The sequence below is a fragment of the Leucopleurus acutus genome, assembly GCF_964270905.1.
Source record: "Leucopleurus acutus genome assembly, chromosome: 1".
NCBI lineage: Eukaryota > Metazoa > Chordata > Mammalia > Artiodactyla > Delphinidae > Leucopleurus > Leucopleurus acutus.
The window spans coordinates 198,502,581-198,525,094 of record NC_139142.1 but is presented as its reverse complement, the minus strand read 5'-3'; the positions used below and the strand labels follow the sequence as shown (position 1 = coordinate 198,525,094).

The window sequence follows — 22,514 nt, the reverse complement described above, 5'->3', positions numbered from 1 at the left end:
GAGTGACAGAGTTCACTATTGCTGTCATCTGAGATGATGTATTTCTAACTCCTGTGTTTCAGTGATATACAGCATATGGTGGAAAGCTCTGAAACTCATCATATGGTGTAGTTTATGGCAATATAGAATTTTCTATAGAAGCTTAATGGGCTAGGACCCCTCCTACCTCCCTTCCTCCTATATGTCAGTGATCACATTCTCTCCCCCCAATCATAAACTCTCCATAATTTACCTCCAGGGACCTCATATGTAAATGGGTCCTTGGACTGTAAGACACATCTCACCAAGCCTGGTTTGCTTCCTGTATCAGACAGTGAGTGGTCTACAGGATGGACCCTGGAGAGCTCTGCAGGTCCCACCTGAGACTATTTGTAAAGGAGCTATGCCCCAAAGCCAAAAAGTCCTTTAAGGCCCAGGAACAAAACAATAAACAAAAAGTGCCCGATGGCCAGGAGCAGGAGACCTGGGAAGGGATCACCTGCTCCGAATGGACACGTAAGGAACGGTTCTTGTCATTTGCTGTCGTGGCACAATACTTGGTTCTTACACGTGTAGGATTAGAGCATACGCTATGATATGTGTATATTTTTTGCCCTTGCCTGGGCCCTGGGGCTCACCATAGTCAAAGTTCACATCCACATGCTTGGAAAATTATTACATTCTTTCTAAGAACCTACATTCTGTGAAACAGATACTATTCTAGGTACTGAAGAAGTTGTAGACATTAGTAACACATAAATCCTTCTAGGCTCTCCAAATAGGCCGGCCTCATGACATTTTCTGTTAATGGGCTTTTGCAAATATTTTCTGTGCTGTCATGGGAAAATGACGCAAAGCCAAAACAGCTCTGAGTCCTCTTGGAAACTCAGATGTTTATCTTCATGGACTCACGTTGTGGAAAGTAAATGTGTTGTCTGTAGAAAATAAAAATGAAAGTAGTGTTTTTGGAAATTATCTAGCTATTGTTTTGCCTTCTTTTATTATAGGAACATTACATGTTACATGTGGTTAAAGAAAATTAAGAAATTTTTCATCTTAACCTTTATCATCAGTTTGAAAACATTCAGCCAATCAAAACCTGTTTCAAAATATTGTATCATTTTTTTCTTAAGCCTCTTAAAGGAAATATTTTAATCACGAGATATTTTCAAATTATTCCATATTATATGTTATCTATTACAGAGGCTAGCAAAAATACCAAAACCCAGAAAACAAAAACACCTGAGAAAGAAGAACCTAGAAAAATGATGACAGGACATCAAATAATTTAAACAGGTTTTTAAAAAATAAGCTATAATAAACCCACCATAAAAATCCTTAAGAAAATCCAGGTAGGAAGTCCTGCTTGTTTGGGAACTCTGGGAATAGTTACTTGAAATGACAAAGCATAAGACCTGGATTGAAATATGGTGTTAAGGAGCTATATTCAATATCTTGCAATAAACCATAATGGAAAAGAATATGAAAAAGAATATATATGTGTAATTGGATCACTTTTCTGTACACCAGAAACTAACACAACATTGTAAATCAACTATACTTCAATTTAAAAAAAGGAAAGAAAAGAAAAGAAATACTATGTTAGACAATGAAAGAAAAGTCAGGGATGTGTCTGTCAGGATAGGTTATAAGTGGTAACAAACAACCCCAAGGCACAGTAGCTTAACTCAACAAGTTTATTTCTCACTTGTATGAGTGTGTCCAACGTGGCCTGGCAAGGAGTCTCCTCTCATCATGGTCACTTAGCTGCCCAGGTTGATGGAATCTCATTTCTACATTTGCTTCCATGATCATCACTGCAGTAGAAGGCAGTGTGGCAAACTGAATAGTAGTTGTTCTTAAAACTTCTTCCAAGAGTAATACGCATGACTCCCGCTTACATTTCTGTGGCCAGAGCATGTCTCAGGGCCACATCACACCTCAAAGTGTGCACAGAAAGACAATCCTAACAAACGTCAGGAAGGCTGAGCGCTGGGATGAGTGGCGACATGCCCGTGATGACCACAGTGACCTGAAATGTGAATTTCTGGTTATAGCAGTTAAATAAGGCTCAAGAGAATTTAGTTCATTCTTTCCTACCATTGGTTTTTTAATATTTGTTATTTCTTTTATGAGGAATAACTATTTCTTATTCCTAGTTTTCAAAATCATAGTAGTAACGATCATTTGTTGGGCCTGTCTACTTTGTCTGAGCATCTACTGTATGCCAGTTACCATAATTTGGATTTTACACATTGTTTCACTTAACCTTAGAATAAACTCCATTTAAAAAGAGGGAAACAGACTGTGAGAATGAGAATAAAGCTCTGATTCTAAAACCAGCATTTCTTGCACTCTATTATATTAGCATTCTTCCCATTAACAAAAATTCGACTGATAGTACCACTTGATCTCACAAAAATAACAAGGGAACAGAGTAAACACCCTATTTTTAATGAGACTGAAAAACTAAAGTGTTGCTGAAATGATAAATAAATATCAGTTCAACTTATCAAAACTTTTATGTCAAGTAGATTTAATATATCCTTGACTGTAAACCCCTGGAAATCCAGGACTATATCTTACTCATCTTTATATCCCCAGAGCTTATGACACTCCTTGACATATTCTAGTCTCTCAAAAACTTTCCTCTAAGCTTTTGAACTGATCAGTAAAATAGTATACTGTTTCTACGTTTCCTATCAAGTGAAACTTGGATGCTGTTGGCGTTTGTCTTGTCTTTTTTTTTTTTAATAAGAACTAAATCTATAATTTAATGGAAACCCGAATGGAGAACATTATTATTAACAAGGTTCATTTCACAGGTTCAATGATTTTGATGTGGTTTCCTCCACCTTCTGCTCCCAAGACTACCTGGCAGTTTACGATGGTTCTAACATCAGTGATCCCCTTCTTGGCAAATTCTGTGGTTCCAGTCTTCCACCAGGTGTTAAGAGCAGCAGTAGTAGTATGTTCCTGGTGTTCAACACAGATTCGTTTCAAACAGCAAGAGGTTGGAGGATATCTTTCTGGCAGACATTGGGTAAGAATTTTGCGTGTGTAAATCTATTTTTCATTACTGTTAGTTTTCTGCTTTGTTTAATTTTTTTCACCTGTCTAAAGTTGCTCTTCATTTAAGTTTAGAGGAATATGTCACATAAAATTTTGGTTTTAAAAATTACATGTGGTGTATTTTGAGTAAAAACAAAAAATCACTCAACATATGTGTCTCTCTAGTATTTAAAGACAAAGTCTGTCTATACCACCATCTCAAATGAGACCTGAGTCTCATTTTATCACCCATGGAAATGGTGGAAGTTAAGCCTATAGGTAGCAAAGTCCAGATCAAGAAAGAAGGCCCTGTAGCCTCTGTTGACTTTATCCTTAAAATGGTGAAGAGCCTGGGAGACTTTTAAGTAAAGAGTGCACAGCCCGACTGGACTTCTGGAAAGATCATGGTGGTAGCAGGGTGGAGGAAGGTGGAAGGAAGAAGCTTATCACAGAATTCCAGATGAGAAAGGTTGAAGGCTCAAACTAACAGAGTGGGAATAAAAATAGAAGAAGGGTGGAAATCTCAGAGATATTCAGAAGGTAGAATACCTTGGAAGTACAGTGTTGGGAACTTCATGCTTATTACATGAGGACAGGAGTTGAGGATGACTTCTATGGGTGACTTGTTGGATACTCATGCCTTAGGAGGCTAAGATTCAGGGAAGAAATATTGTATTTGGTTTGGGTCATTTTGGGTTGGAGGGCCTATGAGATATCTAAATGGAGAAATAGAGGAGGAAACTGAAGCTTGAGAAGCAACTTGGGCGGAGGAGGTGATCTGGGAGTCATCTAGAGGTAAAAGGAAAAACTGGGTGAGAGGATCAATCAAAAATAGCACCCCCGTTTATTCCCACTGCTTCTGAGAAATAATTATCTATATAGAATTAACTTGGAACTTTGAATCCTTTAGAACAGCAGTCCCCAACCTTTCTGGCACAGGGGACCGGTTTCGTGGAAGACGATTTTTCCACAGACGGGGGTGGGGGGATGGGTCAGGTCGTAATGCGAGCGACGGGGGAGCAACAGGTGAAGCTTCGCCCCCTCACCCGCTGCTCACCTCCTGCCGTGTGGTCCGGTTCCTAACAGGCCATGGACCGGTACCAATCCACGGCCTGGGGGTTGGGGAGCCCTGCCGTATGAGTTAGCTGGTCTGTTCTCTGTTTATCCGTACTCGTAGCATCAGTGGCACAGTCTAAGATAATTTGTATTTGACTCTGGGAAGTGTTTCGAGTCTTCCATTTGAATACAGAAGTGAATAATGTTCTGAAAACAAACCTCTCACACAACGAATCACTTACTGTGAAGACTCAGAGAAACCTGGGAGGTTTGCTACAATAAGAATCCCGACTCACTGTTCAAACTCTTTCTTCCTCTTTACCCCATGCTGTGGCTGACCTTCAGCCCTCTGAGAGAAAGCAGGGCTCACCTTCGCCTTCTTTACATTTGGTGTGTGATTCTTTTCATGCATTTCTTGAGGGGAACAATTAGACATTTGTGTTTTGACGGCTTCCCAATAAAACGCAGACATGGTGCAAATTGTATCAGAAAATCACTTTGCCACCTACCCTACTTAGCTGTATCAACAGTGACTTGAAAGCAAGTCTCATGGGCAGACAGAGAGCATTGCCTTAATGGAATTGCCCAAGTGAAGTGGCATATAAAACACAGAGGGCTATTTTGAAAGAAAAATTAATTTTCCTTTGGAGACTTTTTGCACAAGAGAACTTGTTTATTCGTGCCTTTAGCACAGACTTTAGAATCAGATGACACATAATTGCATAGCTCTTGCTACCTGCTTTCAAGTTGTTTTTCTTTTTCCTAATGTATTCTCACATGATCATTGAAATCATCCTAAAGTACTCCACACGGCTGTCACCTACGTGAAAGCTTCCACATTAGCCAGTGTTCCCTAACCTCATTGATATTACATTTTTCTGAGCTACAAAAAGACATTCTCCAACTGAAGTAGCACAGAAGGAATAATCTTACGCCGTCAAAGGCCCCGCTCATCTATAAGCATTGGCCACTTTCAGTGAATAACTGTTTTCCTCTGGTCATATGCAGAGAGCAGAAATAGGGTCTCATTCCTTGCCTCCCAGTGTGCTACCCCTGCATGCCTCTCACCTCTTCTTCACGTATAAATGCTATTGGCCACTTGGGAATATTTAAGAAGTAATTTTAAGTGATCGTTAGTGGTATTTTTTTTTCCTGAACAACCGATTGTTATAATTTTGTACTGTTTTGGTCTTACAAACCTTTCAAGACCACTCATATAAATTCACTGATCATTCTGCATAGCTTTTCAATTTGGTTTGTTTTTTGTTGTTTATGGTGAGGAAAAGGGGAAGAAGCAATAAAGAGTACATTGAATTCTAGTGTTTATAGAATCTTTTTCTTACAGATCTATACAAAGCACTTAAACTTGGCTAGTAAGATGCACTTTTCCCCTCAGTCTTGTCCATTTTAAACTGCCCTGGGCATCCTGTAAAGAGAGAAGAAACAACTTTATGGGTGGGACAGTGAATTTTAGTTTCCAAAACTGTCACTTTAGCCTGGAAGACAGTATCTTCCCTGAATAAATAATTGATGTGAAGAGGAGACCATTTTGGTCTGTGACATCTGTTTAGCTTATCTTGACCTGAACACTGGAGTTTTACAGATTCGCTATTTCGATTCCACACTTGACAATACTTTATGCACATCTGCTTTAATTTTTCCCAAGTCAGTGAAGAGCCGGCTCATACAATAATATAATTATTAGATAACTTCTCCTTGGGCATTTGTTATATTTGTATTGCTAAAGGCTCAGAACAAATTTGGGGAAAATATCCCCCTAGTTTGTCGCTAATGAATTGTGTGGTGAAATCAGGTCTCCTCTTTTATGGAACTTCTGCTGTGCAGGGCCACCTGCACAGGATGGAAGGTAAGGAGAAAGCAAAAGCCAGTGCGTCCCGGGAGCGGATACCTACCTGTGAAGCACACCTGCCTTCCCGCTCCCCCCATCTCTCCTCCCCCACGTGAATAATTGATCCCCGATAACTGATAACCAGCGGAGTACTCGTCCTGGGGTCTGTGAGACTCTGAAATTATCTGCAGATCTCAGCGTTTTTCTGGAGAGTATGCAACTTTCACCCGATTGTCAGTGGCGTCCATGATCCTGTGAAGCTCAAAAAGCCTTCAGTCCTATGGATTTGGCCCGAGTGGGCAAGCCCCACGGTGCAGAACTAACACTGATGAGTACCGTTTATTCTACCCACTTCTGCTTGCTGAGTTCCTGCCCCTCCTTTACCACCAGAGTCTGCTTCAGCTCTGGCTGTGCTCATCTGTGTCACTCACAGAGCATTTCAGACCTGCAAACGTGTTTTTAAGCCATCAAAGCCCCCATTTCTTCTTACTGTACTGGTCTCACGCCAGAGTGCCTCTCAGTCAGTCTGTTTTTTTGTTTTTATTTATTATTTTAAAATTTTTATTTATTTTATTTTTTTGGCTGCGTTGGGTCTTTGTTGCGGTGCACAGGCTTCTCACTGCAGTGGCTTCTCTTGTTGCAGAGCACGGGCTCGAGGCACGTGGGCTCAGTAGTTGTGGCACCTGGGCTCAGTAGTTGTGGCTCATGGGCTCAGTAGTTGTGGCACGTGGGCTCACTAGTTGTGGCTCATGGGCTCAGTAGTTGTGGCACGTGGGCTCACTAGTTGTGACTCATGGGCTCAGTAGTTGTGGCACGTGGGCTCACTAGTTGTAGCACGCGGGTTCAGTAGTTGTGGCTCTTGGACTCAGTAGTTGTGGCTCATAGGCTTATTTGCTCTGCGGCACGTGGGATCTTCCCAGACCAGGGATCGATCTCACGTCCCCTGCGTTGGCAGGTGGATTCTCAACCACTGTGACACCAGGGATGCCCCCTTTCCCAGTTCTGTTTCCCACAGAGACACAGAACCTGAGTTAACCCCCCTTCCCCACCCCCAGCCAGGGGCACTTCCTGTCCTGGGCACTGCTCAAGGAAATAATAAAGCAGTTATTTCTTACTTGAAGCCGTGCATCTTGGAGGATGGGTGAGAGAGGAAAGAACATTTATTCATGCAGTTATGTTCCAGGCCCAGTCAGTCATTTTTGATGTGCTCATCCCATTAGGTAGGAAACTTGTAGATACAGGATTAGATCAGGGGTTTAAACTATGTTTATTGACTGTGTTGGACCATAGTAACTAAACTTGTTTTCTTAAGTAATTATCATATAACCCTTTAGCAAAATGTCAGGGTCAAAAACTGAACTTGGCCCAGTTAGTTTTGAGGTCTGTGGGCATTTGGATCAGTGGGCTGTCAAGGAGAAAGTAAAGCATGTCTCCTTCAGGGTGACATGTCCCAGAAGGGCAAGGCCATCACCCTGGAGAAGATGGCGGTCTCAGGGACAAGAGGACGTCAGTGACCAGAGGTTCCCGGCTCCAGAGGCTGTAAATCCTTAACACATGACTGAAGCTCCAACCCCCTGTTGCCCACAGCTCCTGGGCTGAGGATGAGGGCTACTCTCTGTGTCCCTCTGCCCGGGGTATTTGCCACATAGAGAATGAGTCAGGTGGCATTAAGGTCAGACTCACAGACCCTTGCTATGAGACAAAGGCAAAAATACCAAAGCACATGTTTAACAAGGACAAAGGTGGAGACATGCCCAAACGGGCAGAGCTGTAGACCAGGGAGCAGGTGACGAGACCAATGGCTCTATTACATCATTGCCCAGTGAGATGCCTTAGAAAAGTCCTATAACTTTGCTGAGCTCAGCTTTTGTCCACTAAAAACGTTCAATTTGAAGTATTACTACATTCTATCTTTTAAGAATGCGATGGGGATGCAGTAGGTAATTTCCGTAAAGTACATTAGACGCCAAAGAGAAAGACTGATATGGCTCAGAAAGTAATATTGAAGACCTGGATTTCTACAGGGCTCCATGACCCACCCCACCCTCTCTGTAAGGCAGAGGAGCGGGAGAGAGGGGTCATTATTATCAACAGGACGGCTCCAGGGTGCGCTGAAATCTAACCAGCACACCCTAAAGTACACTTTATAAGTTAAAGCCAAAATCAAAAGCTAAATTCCAATAAAATTCCAAGGCCTCGCAGACACCTAGCACGTAACTGTTACTCCATCAATCCATCGTTATTGGCTGTGTGAATGAATTAAAGAATAAATGGATAAATGATCCTTACTTTAAAATCACATTATATTATGTATAATATGTATATGTTATACATCGTATCTAGATTCGCCTCATTCTCAATATGCAGTCGTGGTTCATATAATTCAGCTATTACTCGGGGTGGTAAATTGGATGACTTTTATCCTTAGAGAATTAGGAATACAGGGTCAGACTCAACATTCAGGTGGTGTGTCTGGTCTCTGGATTTTTACGTGCTGCCTTGACATCTGGAAACTGACTCTCAGACATGCTACAGGAAGACAGTTGGCAGTGGTGGGAAGAAGTTGAGGTGGCTAAACAGGAGTTTACTTGTAAGAGGGGATGGAGAAGAAGGAAAGGTACACAGAAAGCTGATGCCAGTTTGGGGCCCCAAAGATGGAAAATATAACCACAGCAAACGGAGGAAAATGTAACAACATATCAAATTCAGACTTCTGGTTCTAGTTATTTTTAAATTTCACAGTTTTGGTGTTAAGTTTGGACTTTGGGAGGGGCATTCTAAAGTTCTATAGCTAAACATTAAAATAATAAACTTAAAAACATTCAGTGACACTGAATATCGATGTGTCTATGTTGTGCTTCCTAGCAGCCTGGTGTTAGCTGCCAGACGACATTACTTTTAAAAGTACAATTGCAGTAAGGTAGTTGAATTATAAAGTGAATAATTTCCTAAGTCACTGCTCAAATAACCCTCAGTTTAGCGAATATGGGGATATTACTTGAAAGCAGTGTTGTTTGTCTGTTCTCTTAATGTCATTTGCTCCCTCTGATGAAGTCTGACAATGAGATGAGCTGAAATTGTAAACCCATTTGCAGAAAACTAGACTAAGCTTATTTCCGCTCTTTTTAAGTCTTGTAACTTTCACTGCTGATTAGGCATCCCTTGGGAGATGATGCCAAAGACAAGGTTACCTGCAGTTTCTCCTTTGTGGGTTTTACTGACAAGGGTTTTTTGCTGAGCTGAGAATGTGGGAATGTGATAAAGAAACTAACAAATGCTTAGTTCACCAAAACCTTACAAAAGCAGCAGGCAGGAGTAAAATTCCAGATCAGCCAAAAGAAAAAGAAAAGGTTTTTATGAAAATATATTCCAATATCAGTCTGTGCTCTACCCCACTCACCCCCTCCTTAAATGACCAGATTGCTGCTCCTGGTCTTGAAGGATAGGGTTGTCATTGGGAAAATGAAACCAGATGGTACTGTGAAGACCAAGCTAAGTGATAAAATTGAGTTAGTGGTAGATTATAAGATAACACTTTGAAAAACATTGAAATAAACAAGAAGCTGGCAAGCAATTATTCTGCGTTACCTAAACAACACCAGCCCTCCTAAAAATGCAACTCATCCAGCAACTGGATGTTTAGGATTAAATTATTTATAAGCATAGATTCCCTGTAATAATCATTATCCTTATTCATTGGGCCTGGCTTTAATGTAGTGTTTCCAGCAGCATAAAAGCAGACTGGTCAGCATTAAACACTGAAAAAAATTCTTTACTTGTAAACAGTTGTTTAGAGATAAAACACTATCAGGGACTATATATTCTTCTCTTTGTTCTGAGATGTGAAAAATCTGCTACCTTTGTGTGGTAGCTTTAATTTCAGTTCACCCCCAGGAGAAGATGTCAAGGATGCCCAAGGCATACAGATAAGGACTGCCTGTCACTGAGCTTCTATGGGAGGAGCTTTGCATGGATTTTCTCATCTAATCCTCACAACTACCCCTGAGACAGGGATTATCCCATTTTACAATGGAGGAACAAAGAAGTTAGGAGATTAGGTAATTTGCTTGCAGTCAAAGGGTTTATAAGAGGTAAAACCAAGCTTGGAATCAGGTAGGACCATCTCCCAAATTCATCCTTTTCCTAAAATGCCCACATCGCTTTTGTAGAGATCAGTGAACACACTCAGGATGATGAGGGATTCTGGGGGTGACTTTTCTCAAAGGCAAGTCATTTCTTTTCTAACTCTTTGGGGAGATAGAGCTACTTTTCTCCATTCTCATCTTCTCCTTTGACACTGCCTGCTTTCCAATTTGTACCTAGTCCTAAATAGTGCATTTAATTTACTGTTACTATATAAATATTGCACATAACTGCAGCAGTCACTATTTCCTCCTTCCCATAAGGAAAGGAAAAAAATATTTTTTAGTAAAATATACTGTTTATAAATAATATAGCATAATTATATATTTATAGTATACTTATATTTATGATACAAATATATTTTATATATTATAAATATAATATACGTAAAATATACGTTTAGTATTTATATTTTAAGTAACATTTATATTTACAAATAATTTATATATATATGCATACATATACACATACAGTAAAAGCCCATTTTCTTTCCACTATTGACAGACAAATGTCACATCTGTCTTCACAGCTTTGCATGATATAATGGTCAAGAATTAGCACAATTATGTGGAGTATAATTCCATTCGAATATAAGGGTAATAAATTTCTGTATAACAAAAATCTCTAACCCCAAATGATGGCCTCCAATTTAGTAAAATTTCTTAAAATTCTATCAAAATTAAGGAATTTGGGCATTTATTTTTATGTTGTAATCCTAAATGGCATTCTCATATATTTTACTTTACAAATTGGGGAACTGAGTCACACAGAAATTAAGTGACTTGCCAGGGCCTCTTAGCAAATCTTGAGCAGAACTGGGAAAATAATCCGTCTCCACTAAATCCACTAAATATATACACACACACACACACACACATATATATATACACATATACAGACATATATATAGACACACATACACATGCACATGTACATAATATGTTTGTTGCATAGTAACAACTTTATAGATCAAGAAATATATTTAATCCCAAGAATTCCCTTATAAACTTAGACTAGAAAGCAAAGATCCCTCCAGTAAGAGCTATCTGTATATTTTCTGTGCTTTCCTGAATTGCTTATCCAACAGTATTCACCAGCTACTTACTATGCAGGCAGTGATCTTTTCTCTGGGGATATGAAGACAAATTCAACAAGATCTCTATTTCTGAGAAGCTTACTCAATAGTCAGCAAATAATTGTAAATTCTGATAAATGCTTTTGTCAGAAGTATGTGCAGAGGACAGCAGAGGCAGAAGCAATCTGAAGTACTTCGGCACTGAGTAAAATAAAAAGGACACAGGAAAAAAAGGTTCGCGAAAGCACTGCAGGGAGTGTGAACCATGAACTGTCCTTAGTGGTTTGTAAACGTAGCGCACGCTGTGGGGATAGACTGTCGAGGTTCAAACTCAGTCCTGACACAGCCCAGCAAGTTTGACCTCGGACAGTTACTTATCCTCTTGATTTTCTCATCTGTAAAAGGGGCCCACTAATAGTAACTACCTCATAGGGTTGTGGGGAAGATTAAACTAGAACATTCCCTGACACTCTTTTAGCACACACTAAATTTTAGCTATAAATCATACTCACTCGGAAGGCTGAGAAGGCCTTCGTTGGGAAAGCAGGCATTTTATGTGCAAAGTTGCAAAGTCCTATCCCATTTCAGAGGCCACACACTGGCTTGCACGTTGTTACTACCGCTTTGGGTTGTCAGGTAGAGAGCAGTAGGGGCTGAAACAGGAGAGACAGGGGGAGGTGGACAAGGTGGGCTCTGCATCGGTTGCGGATGGAACCGTTCATCGTTTGGAGGCTGGAGAGTACTATGATCTAATCAGATGTGGTGTAGGAAGCACATGCTAGCACCTGTGAGGGTGATGTTTTGAAGTAGGGGCAGCATTTTAGACAGAGAAAAATTGGGAAAGTATTGCCATCATTTAGGCAGGGGATGAGAGCAGTGACAATGTGAAAATAAAGAAGGAACTTGAAAGGAGAAGCACTTAAGATACAGGATCAAGAGGACACAGTAGTCTTTGAACAATGAATTGAGGGAAAAGGAAAACATGATGACCCTAAGGTTTCTGGACAATATCCCGTGATACCGCTATCTAAATGTAAGTTTACAGGAGAGGGCCAGGTTTCATAGGAGAAACTAATAATGTTTGGTTTTGGTGTGGAATATTTGGTGCCTTTAAGTCATCCAGCTAATGTTCAGGAGGTAGTCAGATACAAGAATGAGAAGCTCAGTAGAGAGATCAGGGCTAGAATTCTGGTCTTATTTTGGTTAGAGACAGTGTAGTGTGTAGCACATATACGTTTGAAATGATTATATCTTCCTGGTGAATTTGGTGAATTGAGTCATGTTATTCTGCAAGGTCTTTTTTTGGTTTTGGGGGTTTTTTTGCTTTAATGTCTACTTTTTCCGATTCAGTATACAGCTTCCCTAGCTTTCTTCCAGTTCATGGTATATTTTTCAATCTCTCCACTTTCAACATTCCTCTACCCCGAAGAAAGTATTTGGGTTTTGTTTTACTTTGTCTTTCAGTTGGAGATTGGACCATGTTACTAATAAAATTACTAACATTATTGGATTTAAATAGACCACCGTATTGTTTTCTGTTTGTTCCATATGTTCTTATGTTTCTTTAGCCATCTTTGTGTTTTTGCCTTTTCTGAATTAATCAATTGTCACTCTCTTTTAAAAATCATTACTGTCCGGGTGGCGGGACAGGCGGGCGCGGAGGTCGCCTGTGCTGGGCTGCGTGCGGCGAGGCTCCGGCGCCTCCGCGGAGCATCGCGGACCTGGGGAGCATCGCGGACCTGGGGAGCATCGCGGGTCCGGGGAGCATCGCGGGTCCAGGGAGGGGCGGCGCCGGCCCTGAAGCCTTGAGAACACGGCTAGGCAGCCGTAGTTCAACGGGGAGCTGGCCCAATGGGAGCTAGGCGCCTGCTGGCGTCTCAGTTCTTGGTGGGCCCGGGAGCCCGCGGTGGCCAGGCTGGGGACGACAGCAGGTAGGAGTGAGCCGCTGGTGTGGTGACGAGCAGGGAAGGGAGGACACTGGCTGTTGGCCTGTGAACCCAGGCAAGAAGCAGCAGCCGACACAATCCAGACCTGGGTCCGTGGGCCCAGCTCGGTCCTGGGCGGCCGGTCGGTGGAACAATCCAGACCCGCAGGTGTGGCTCTTGTCACTCTAGGACTGGCTTCGGGACAGATCCTGCCGCTGAGCCCGGGGCGCCGTCCTCAGTTCCCCGGGAGAGTGGAGTGGAGACCGGGTTGTGCGCGACTCAGCACTGCGGCCACGCACGTCCAGGCCACCAGCAAGGGAAGTGGGGAGCCTGGGGTAGTGGTGGCCTTGGGAGTGTCCTCCGATGGCAAAGAACCTGCAGGCTTCTCAGATAACTTTGGTGTAGAACGTTGCTGCGTTGAAAGGCAGTTCTGTGTGCTTTTCCCCCCTTGGCGTGTATCAGCAGTGCTGAGGCAGCAGGTGTGCTGCAGGAGCGCGAGCAGAGACCGTCGGGAATCCCGAGACTCCGGGGAAACTAGAGGGGACAGCCAGCCTAGGGAAGAGGGCCCTCGCCTCAGGGCCCTAATCCTGGCTCCAGCCGGGGGGCTGAGGGGAGCTGCAAAGTCTTCTGGGCGAGCAGAGCCCCCAGTCCCGAGCTGTTCTTCGCTGTGTTTGGGTCATCTCCCTCCATCCAAGGGGAGAAATCTAGAAGAGGTTTAAGAAGCAGTGCTTTAAGAATGTGGATCTCGCAGCTGAAACCTTGGAACACGTGTTTTCAGCACAAGGTGTTAAAGTTAAGGGAAGGATTTAATGCCTTTTCAAGGAGGGTGTCTCCATGTGGGCAGAACTAGAGAATAAATGGGTCTTAAATAAAGAAAACAAAAATAAATCATTACTTATATAGTCAGTTACTCTTAGGGATTATAGCATTCACCTTTGACTCATTAGAATCTAATTTAAAACTAGTCCTGTTTTTGGGGGGGTGGGTACGCAGGCCTCTCACTGTCGTGGCCTCTCCCGTTGCGGAGCACAGGCTCCGGCCGCGCAGGCTCAGCGGCCATGGCTCACGGGCCCAGCCGCTCCGCGGCATGTGGGATCTTCCAGACCGGGGCACGAACCCGTGTCCCCTGCATCGGCAGGCGGACTCCCAACCACTGCGCCACCAGGGAAGCCCTAAAACTAGTCCTTTTACCATATCATGATAAATGCAACATTTTAACTCCATTAATCTACTTCCTGTCTTCGGTGCTGTTAATATCAATTATTTAAATTCTACATATGTTTTAAGCATATAAAATGTTTTTATTGTTTCAGTTAGTAATTATGTATACTTACCATTGCTTTTGTTCTTTCTTCCTGAATTTCTGTGCTTCCATCTGAGATCAGTTTATTTCTTTTTGAAGAACTCCCTTTAGTGTTTTTTTTTTAATCTATTTATTGCAAATCTTCTAGTAAAAATGTCTTTTGGTTTTTGTTTTTCTGAAAATGGCTTTATTCTGTCTTAAATTTTGTGGGATTTTTTCTCTGAATACAGAATTCTAGTTTGGCAATTATTTCCATTCAGCACTTTAAGATGCTATTTCATTGTCATCTGTGTTCTGTCATCTTGGTGAGAGAGTCCTTATGGAGTCCTTTCTGTGCTATCCACACTTGGGACACCCTCACCCTGGTCATTCCATTGTGGTGTGCGGTATTCTACAATGAGCTATCACTCGTGTGTGTGCGTGTGTGTGTGTGTGTGCGTGTGTGTGTGTGTATTTTAGCCATTCTGATAGAAATGTATTCATATCATTATGGTTTTAATTTACATTTCCCTAATGGTGAACAATTTTCATGTGTTTTTTTGGTCATATGTATATCCTCTTTGGCGAAATAGATGTTCATAATTTTTTCCCATTTTTTAATTGGATTACTTGTTTTTCCACTATTGGGTTTTGAGAGTTCTTCATATATTCTCAGTAGTAGTTCTTCCTCAGGTACATGGTCTGCAAATATTTTCTCCCAGTCCATAGGTTGCCTTTTTGTCCTCTTAACAGGGCCTTTCTTAGAACAAAAGTTTTTAATTTTGAAGAAGTCCAGCATATCAGTTTCTCCTTTTATGTATAGTGTTTGGATAACAAGGCTAAGAACTCTACCTATCCTGAGGTCTCAAAGATTTTCTACTTCGATTTCTTCTAAAAGTTTTATGGTTTTACATTTTTCATTTATGTTTACGATCCATTTTGAACTAATTTTTGTTCAAGGTCTGAGGTTTAAATTGGACCTCATTTTTGCCCCTGGATGTCCAATTTCTCTATCACCATTTGTTGAAAGACTATCCTTCCTCCACTGAATTGCTTTTGCATCTTTGTAAATAATCACTTGGACATATTTGTGTGGACATATTTCTGGGTTCTTTATTCTTTTCCATTGATCTGTTTGTCTAACACTCCACGAATATCATACTATCTGGTTTACTATAGCTGTATAGTAATAGGTAGATTGATCCTTTCCAGTTTGGTTTTTTTTTTTTTTTTCCCCAGTACGCGGGCCTCTCACTGTTGTGGCCTCTCCTGTTGCGGAGCACAGGCTCCGGACGCGCAGGCTCAGCGGCCATGGCTCACGGGCCCAGCCGCTCCGCGGCACGTAGGATCTTCCCGGACCGGGGCACGAGCCCGTGTCCCCTGCATCGGCAGGCGGACTCTCAACCACTGCGCCACCAGGGAAGCCCGATCCTTTCCAGTTTATTCTTCTTTGTCAAGATTGTTTTAACTATTCAAGAGCCTGTGACTTTCTATGTAAATTTTAAAATAAGTTGTTTGTTTGTTTTGTTTTGGTTGGTTTTTATTAAGACTTTATTTTTTACAGCAGTTTTAGATTTATAGCAAAATTGAGGGGAAGGTACAGAGATTCCCTTTATGCCCTCGCCCCTCACGTGCACAGCCTCCACCATTGACCACATCCCCACCAGAGAGAGACATTTGTTACAACTGATGATATTCAGTGAAGCATCATAACCACCCAACAGCCATAGTTTGAGTCACAGTTCACTCCTGGTGTTGTACATCCAATGGATTTGGACAAATGTGTAATGACGTGTATCCAACGTTATGGTATCTTACAGAGTATTTTCACTGCCCTAAAAATCCTCTGTGCTCTGGCTGTTCATGCCTCCCTCCCTCCCTCCCTCCCCCCAACCCCTGGCGACCACTGATTCTTTTACTGTCTCATTAGTTTTGCCTTTTCCAGAATGTCATCTAGTTGTACAGCATGTAGCCTTTTCACATTGGCTCCTTTCACTTAGTAATATGCACTGAGTTGCTCCCATGTCTTTTCATGGCTTGATAGTTCATTTTCTAGCCCTGAATAATATTCTATTGTCTTGATGTACCACAGTTTTAAAATAAGCTTTTTTAAGTCAACAGAAAAATCTTGCTGGGGCTTTGGTAGGAATTACAGTGAAAGCTGTGCATCATTTGGGAAATAACTGGTATCTTTACTAGGCTAAGTCTTCCAGTCCGTGAATACATACGTCTCACCATTTATTTAGGTCTTGAATTTCTTTCATCACTTGGTCATTTTCAGCACACAAGTTCTGTATACATTTCAGTAAGTGTATACCTAAGTATTTTATTTTCTTTAGAGCAATTGTATTTTTAACTCTGGTTTCCACACATGCATTGTGAGTTTATAGAAATGTGATTGCTTTTGTGCCTTGTTCTTCCATCCTGAGTTCTTGCTGAACTCATTTGTTAATCTAGGAATTTTTATGTAGATTCCTTGGGATTTTCTGCATAGGCAGATAGTGGCAATTTTATTCCTTCCTCTCCAGTCTGTATTTTTTTTCTTGTCTATTACAATGGCAAGAGTTTCCAATACTTTGTTGAACAGTGGTGAGAAAAATGTCCTTGCCTTGTTCCCAACCTTAGGGAGAAAGCATTTAGTTTTTCACCATTAAGTATCATGTAAGCTATATGGTTTTTGTAGATGCTCTTAATGAAGTTGAGAAAATTCCCTTCTATTCCTAGTTTGCTGAGAGTTTATGTCATGATGTGTGTTGGATTTTGTCACATCCTCTTCTTGCATCAGTTGACATGATTATATCATTATATATTGCTTAATAAGTCATTTTTTAAATCTCAAAGTTGGTGAGAATGATTTTCATGAAACGCCATAAGACTATTAATGCATACATAGGGTGTTTTCAGTAATACCAAAATAATGCAAAATAAATTAAAAGTTAATTATATAATTTTCCCGAGTTCTTTATACATTGCAATGCTCTTTTACTTGTGACTATAGCTCCTGATTAACTGCTGAGATTACCTTTCTTTTAGTATTTCAGTTTTATGCTTCCCAAATATTACCAGACTAAGTACACATTCTAAGTTAAATTAGGCTGGGTCTCAAATTAGGATGTTTAAAGTGAGGCAAATTGAGTGACATTACTGAAAACAAACAGAAAAACATAACTCAGGTTACAAAAGCCATTAAGAAATGTTTTCCTTGCAGATATAAATATGATACTTAAAAGGTGGTGCATGTTTAAGGTTAGGGAGTAGAGAATAATAACTCCAATTCATTTTTAGCAAAAAAGACATGTTCATCTGAAGCTTAGTTGAACTTTTTAAATGAATTCACTGCTTTAGGGCAGCTGTCTACTGTAGCTTTGAAAATCACAGCAAGATTTACTCAAAGAAAGGATTATGGAACTCCCATTTCCCTAAGGAACCAGCCTTAAATGCATTTGTGTTCTGTTTCCTGTGCTTCAGTGCTGCTTCCTTCAACTACATTCAACTACAGCCTGAAGCCCTAGCTGGCTCACTGGGGAACAGGAAAATGCCTGAAGTCAGGCCGATTGTTATCTGAAAGTACAGCTAGCCAGCCACCATCTGTCCAAGTAGCAGTTGTCCAGGGATGGACATGGACATCTTTTATTTGACTATTTATTCATATAATATTATTCATATAGAATATGAGTTGTATAATTCACTCATATAATGTTATACTTCAGTTATTTGACTATTTTAGCCAGGACTATCTGATGATAATTTTAGTTCTCCTTTATTTTTTTACTTGTATGTATATTTTATGAGTTCATCAATGTGCTCTATTATAGTTTGATAATTCAAAAAAGCTATTTTTGTATTTGTCAGCTATTGCCACAATAATGCTGTATAACAAATGATCCAAAATGCGGTGGCTTATACCTAGAATATTATTTTTATCACTTATGGGTCAGCAGGCCAGTTTGCCTGCCTGTTCCAGGATGCAGGTTGACTGTGCTTGGCCTACGGTACAGCCTGGAGTCAGGTCTGCTCTCCACGCAGGTACCCAGGGTGTGAGCTCTTGGTGGATCACAGGAGGACAAAACTCCAAGCCAAAAAACATAAGCACATTTAAGGCCTCTTCCTACTCCATGACCATTAATATTCCATTGTCTCAAGCAAGTCATATGGTGAAACCTAACATCAAGTGACAGAAAATATACAGGTCCCCTACCTATGAGTGAACTCTGTTCCAAGAATTCATTCGTAAGTCCAATTTGTTTGTAAGTCCAACAAAGTTAGCCTAGGTACCCAACTAACACAATCAGCTATATAGTACTGCACTGTAATAGGTTTATAATACTTTTCACACAAATAATACGTTAAAAAAACACAAAAAATGAAACATCTTTAATCTTACAGCACAGTACCTTGAAAAGCACAGTAGTACAGCACAACAGCTGGCGTCCAGAGGCTGGCATTGAGTGAACAGGCAAGAAGAGTTACTGACTGGAGGAGGGAGGGGAGGTGGGAGATGGTAGAGCTGAAGGATCACAGCAATAGGAGATGGAGGGCAAGCTGCCATTTCGCTCACACCTGACGTTGATGCAATGCACGTTCGCATCTTTGAAAGTTTGCAACTTGAAGGTTCGTATGTAGGGGACTTACTGTACTCTGTCCATTCTGGGGCCCTGCAAAGAGAGATTCTGAAAAGTTAGGAATCATGTAGTCTCCCACTCAGTCTGTGCCAGTGCACACCAGCGATCTGCAGATCCTTGCTCTGGGTTTCCTGAAGGGAGGGTATCTCTGTCTTAGGGCGTTAGTAGCAGTAGTAGCAATAATAGCTGCAGCAGTAGTCTCATCTACTAAGTATGTATAATGGCACTCTTGGTGCCCAGTACAATTGTCATTCTGCCCTTATTAACTTATTAGCAACAATTAATAAGCAAGGGGTGATAAAACATATAGCTTGAATTTTTAAAAATAGCATTTAGTTTTTGCAGCTGATGCGTTAGTAGAATAAAGCCCAGTGGTCTGGTTTTCCTACATGCAGACCTCCAGCTCTGCACTGCCCCTTGCCTCCGCCAGCCTGGACCACAGCGGTGTCCTGGGGCCTGGCTTCATCTCCTCCAGGCCCTCCCTAATGTGTAAACGTGACCACCAGATGCATCTCTAGGTCAGACTTGACGAGAAAGTGCATTCATTCTGACCCTACCACTCCTCTGATCAAAAACCTTTCTAGTGGATCCCTATTACCCAGAGAATAAAGTCTAAAGGTCAGATTTTATACATGTAAATTCTCGTCCACGTAACCTTTGGTTACGAGGTCTTTCAACCTGGACTTGCCAAAACCAGGCAAGTCTACATGGTCTTGTCCTATTTATCCTTTAAGATGCAGATCAACTGTCACCTCCGCCTTGAACATTCTAGGTCCTCTTAGCCTGAGGTAATAATCTCCCTTTCTTGCAAAACTCACAAGACTTTTCCTGCCTCTTTCATGGCACCTATCATTTTCTAAATTGTATCATTATTGTTGATTTACGACTTATCACTGCTATTAGACTACCATTCATCTTCTCCCATCTCAGTACTAAATAAAAAAATAGATAACTAGTAAGAACCTACTGTATAGCACAGGGAACTCTACTCAGTACTTGGTAATGACCTATATTGGAACAGAATCTAAAAAAGAGTGGACATGTGGATATGTATAACTGATTCACTTTGCTGTACAGCAGAAACTAACACAGCATTGTAAATCAACTATACTCCAATAAAAATTATTTTTAAAAATACTAAATATATTTCCTTGGCAATATTTAATAGATAAATAATTTTCTCAATTCATTAATACCCTGAGTAATTGTTCTTCCCTGCTAGGCGTGTCAATAAGCTTAAGTGGTTGCCTTAGGTAACAGTCAGTCCACACTGGAGTGAAAACTGTGCAAACCCCACTTCTTCATCTTGCAGGCCTGTTTCATAGGAGCAGAGTCATGAGCATTGCTTTGGTTTCAGAATAATTTTGTTCTAGATGCCATCTATGGATATGTCAGGGACTGGGCCTTCGGAAGCATTTCAACTCCAGGAAACATCGGACTGTGCAAATACTCTGTAGTTTTACTTGACTTAGAAGCTATGACAAGGTAGCCTGACCTCCTAAGTAAGGCACCTATCCTGGAAAACGCTCCGCGCGTTTGATATCCTTTGCATCCGAGGTCGGCAGCCATTGTTTGCCTTTCCTGCCAAGAGCGTTTCCTGAATCATAGCGCCTCCTAATGTTGAAATCAACCCTTTCACTTTTAACAGATCAAGTAAATGGAATGAGACTGTGAATTTAACTGCGGAACTTGTAATGACGCACGTTTGTGTAGAATGCAAGCTTTTGAATGCCTATTTCATCTCTATTCCTACCAGGGCTGTTCTGAGCTTAATTCATCCTCATGTATATCTTTCGAAACTGTCAGTAAAGTTTTTCTTCCTTACCAAGGCATCACCTTAGGCTGTGGAGTGGAAGAAACTAAATCCCGTGCTCTGAGGAGTTTGTGCTGTATTTTTTTTCATAGTTGAGTATTGAGAGTATTCTTTATCTCTCTTTTGTATTTTTATTCTGAATTTCAGGGTTTTCATTTCAAAGTAGATATTTTTCTCCACTAAAGTTCCTCTTCTTCAGCTTCCCCTTACTTTTGGAAAAGAAAAAATTTGAATATAGAGTACAGTTCAATATAAAGTGGATTGTAGTGTTATATGCCTCTCATCCTCTTTCTACCAGATTATTTAAATAAAAGATTTGTTGAGAGCCAGTTTTCTTGGGATGTTGGGTAAAGTCTTCTTAAATTCAGTTTTCAGTCTGATAGCGTTCATAAAAGCAGAACATAAAGGTAAAACGGGTTCACAGTTTCCATCAGTTTTGTTATGCAAAATACTTTGTATAAAATTGGATTTTTCAAGAATAGAAAAAAGCTCCAATAAATCCCATCAAGAGTTCCAAAAATGCATATAGAACCCTATCTGTTTACCCACTTTTCTAGGCAGCTAGATGTGAGCTGGTAGAGATTGGTGGATTGGTGGTTGAAGAGGAAATAATAGCGAAGAAACTAAGATGAGGGGCAGCAGTCTGATAATGTTCATCAAAGTGTGACAGAAAAAAGAAACGATATGATTTTTAAAAACCCTCCTCATAAAATTTCAGTTCCATTCTCTTTGCTCTGCATCGTGATGTGTCATTTTTTTTTTGAACACAGGGCCTCAGCAAGGATGTGGTGGTTATCTGACACGTTCAGATGGTACCTTTGCCTCTCCTGATTCTGATTCGAATGGAAGATATGACAAGAATTTAAACTGCGTATGGTTCATGACTGCCCCTGTAAACAAACTAATTAGACTCACCTTCAACACATTTGCTCTGGAGGCAGCAACTAGTTTGCAAAGATGCATTTATGATTACGTCAAGGTAAGGCTATTATGTTTCTTAACAGAGTCTTCTAATACAGACTTTTTCATGGTGTATTCCAGTTTGTACCACACAGGAAGTCCTGAAAGTTGTGAGTGCTGATCATTTTTACAGAAGAGCTCTCTCTTTTTTTTTTTTTTTTTTTTTTTTTTTGCGGTACGCGGACCTCTCACTGCTGTGGCCTCTCCCGTTGCGGAGCACAGGCTCTGGACGCGCAGGCTCAGCGGCCATGGCTCACGGGCCCAGGCGCTCCGCGGCATGTGGGATCTTCCCGGACCGGGGCACAAACCCGTGTCCCCTGCATCGGCAGGGGGACTCTCAACCACTGTGCCACCAGGGAAGCCCCGCTGATAATTTTTAAAATGACCTTTTCTTCAGTGATATAATATATAATATTACAGATGCTCTATCTTCACATCAAAATAATCTTTAATACAAATGACTCAACATGTTTGTGCAGCTTCTAACATTAGCTTTAAGATTTACTGTTCCTCCAAGCCTTGTCAAGAGATGATCTATGGGAAGATAGGTTGTGTGGAAAGAGATACTCAAAGGATCTTTGGCAAAGTCTAAAATAAATGACAGTGTCTGTATGCAAATCATCACTCCTTACTTTATTTTCAAAGTTTGTATATTTACTTATATTACTTTTAGATGTGAAAAATATCTTAGTTCTGAAGTCCCATTAGAAGTAAATCAAGAAAAGTTTCCATTTTTAAATGACTCTTTAATATTAAATC

At 40.9% G+C, this 22,514-nt stretch overlaps 1 protein-coding gene across 1 annotated transcript in view; it reads left to right on the top strand.

Moving 5' to 3' along the window:
• The window catches only part of CUBN (cubilin), a 262,964-nt gene that overhangs the window by 218,178 nt on the left and 22,272 nt on the right, over positions 1-22,514 (top strand). Inside the window, exons 59-60 of the mRNA XM_082845199.1 lie at positions 2,805-3,022; positions 21,566-21,774. Of these exons, the coding sequence (XP_082701325.1) occupies positions 2,805-3,022; positions 21,566-21,774 (427 nt within the window). The remainder of the gene's footprint in view (positions 1-2,804; positions 3,023-21,565; positions 21,775-22,514) is intronic.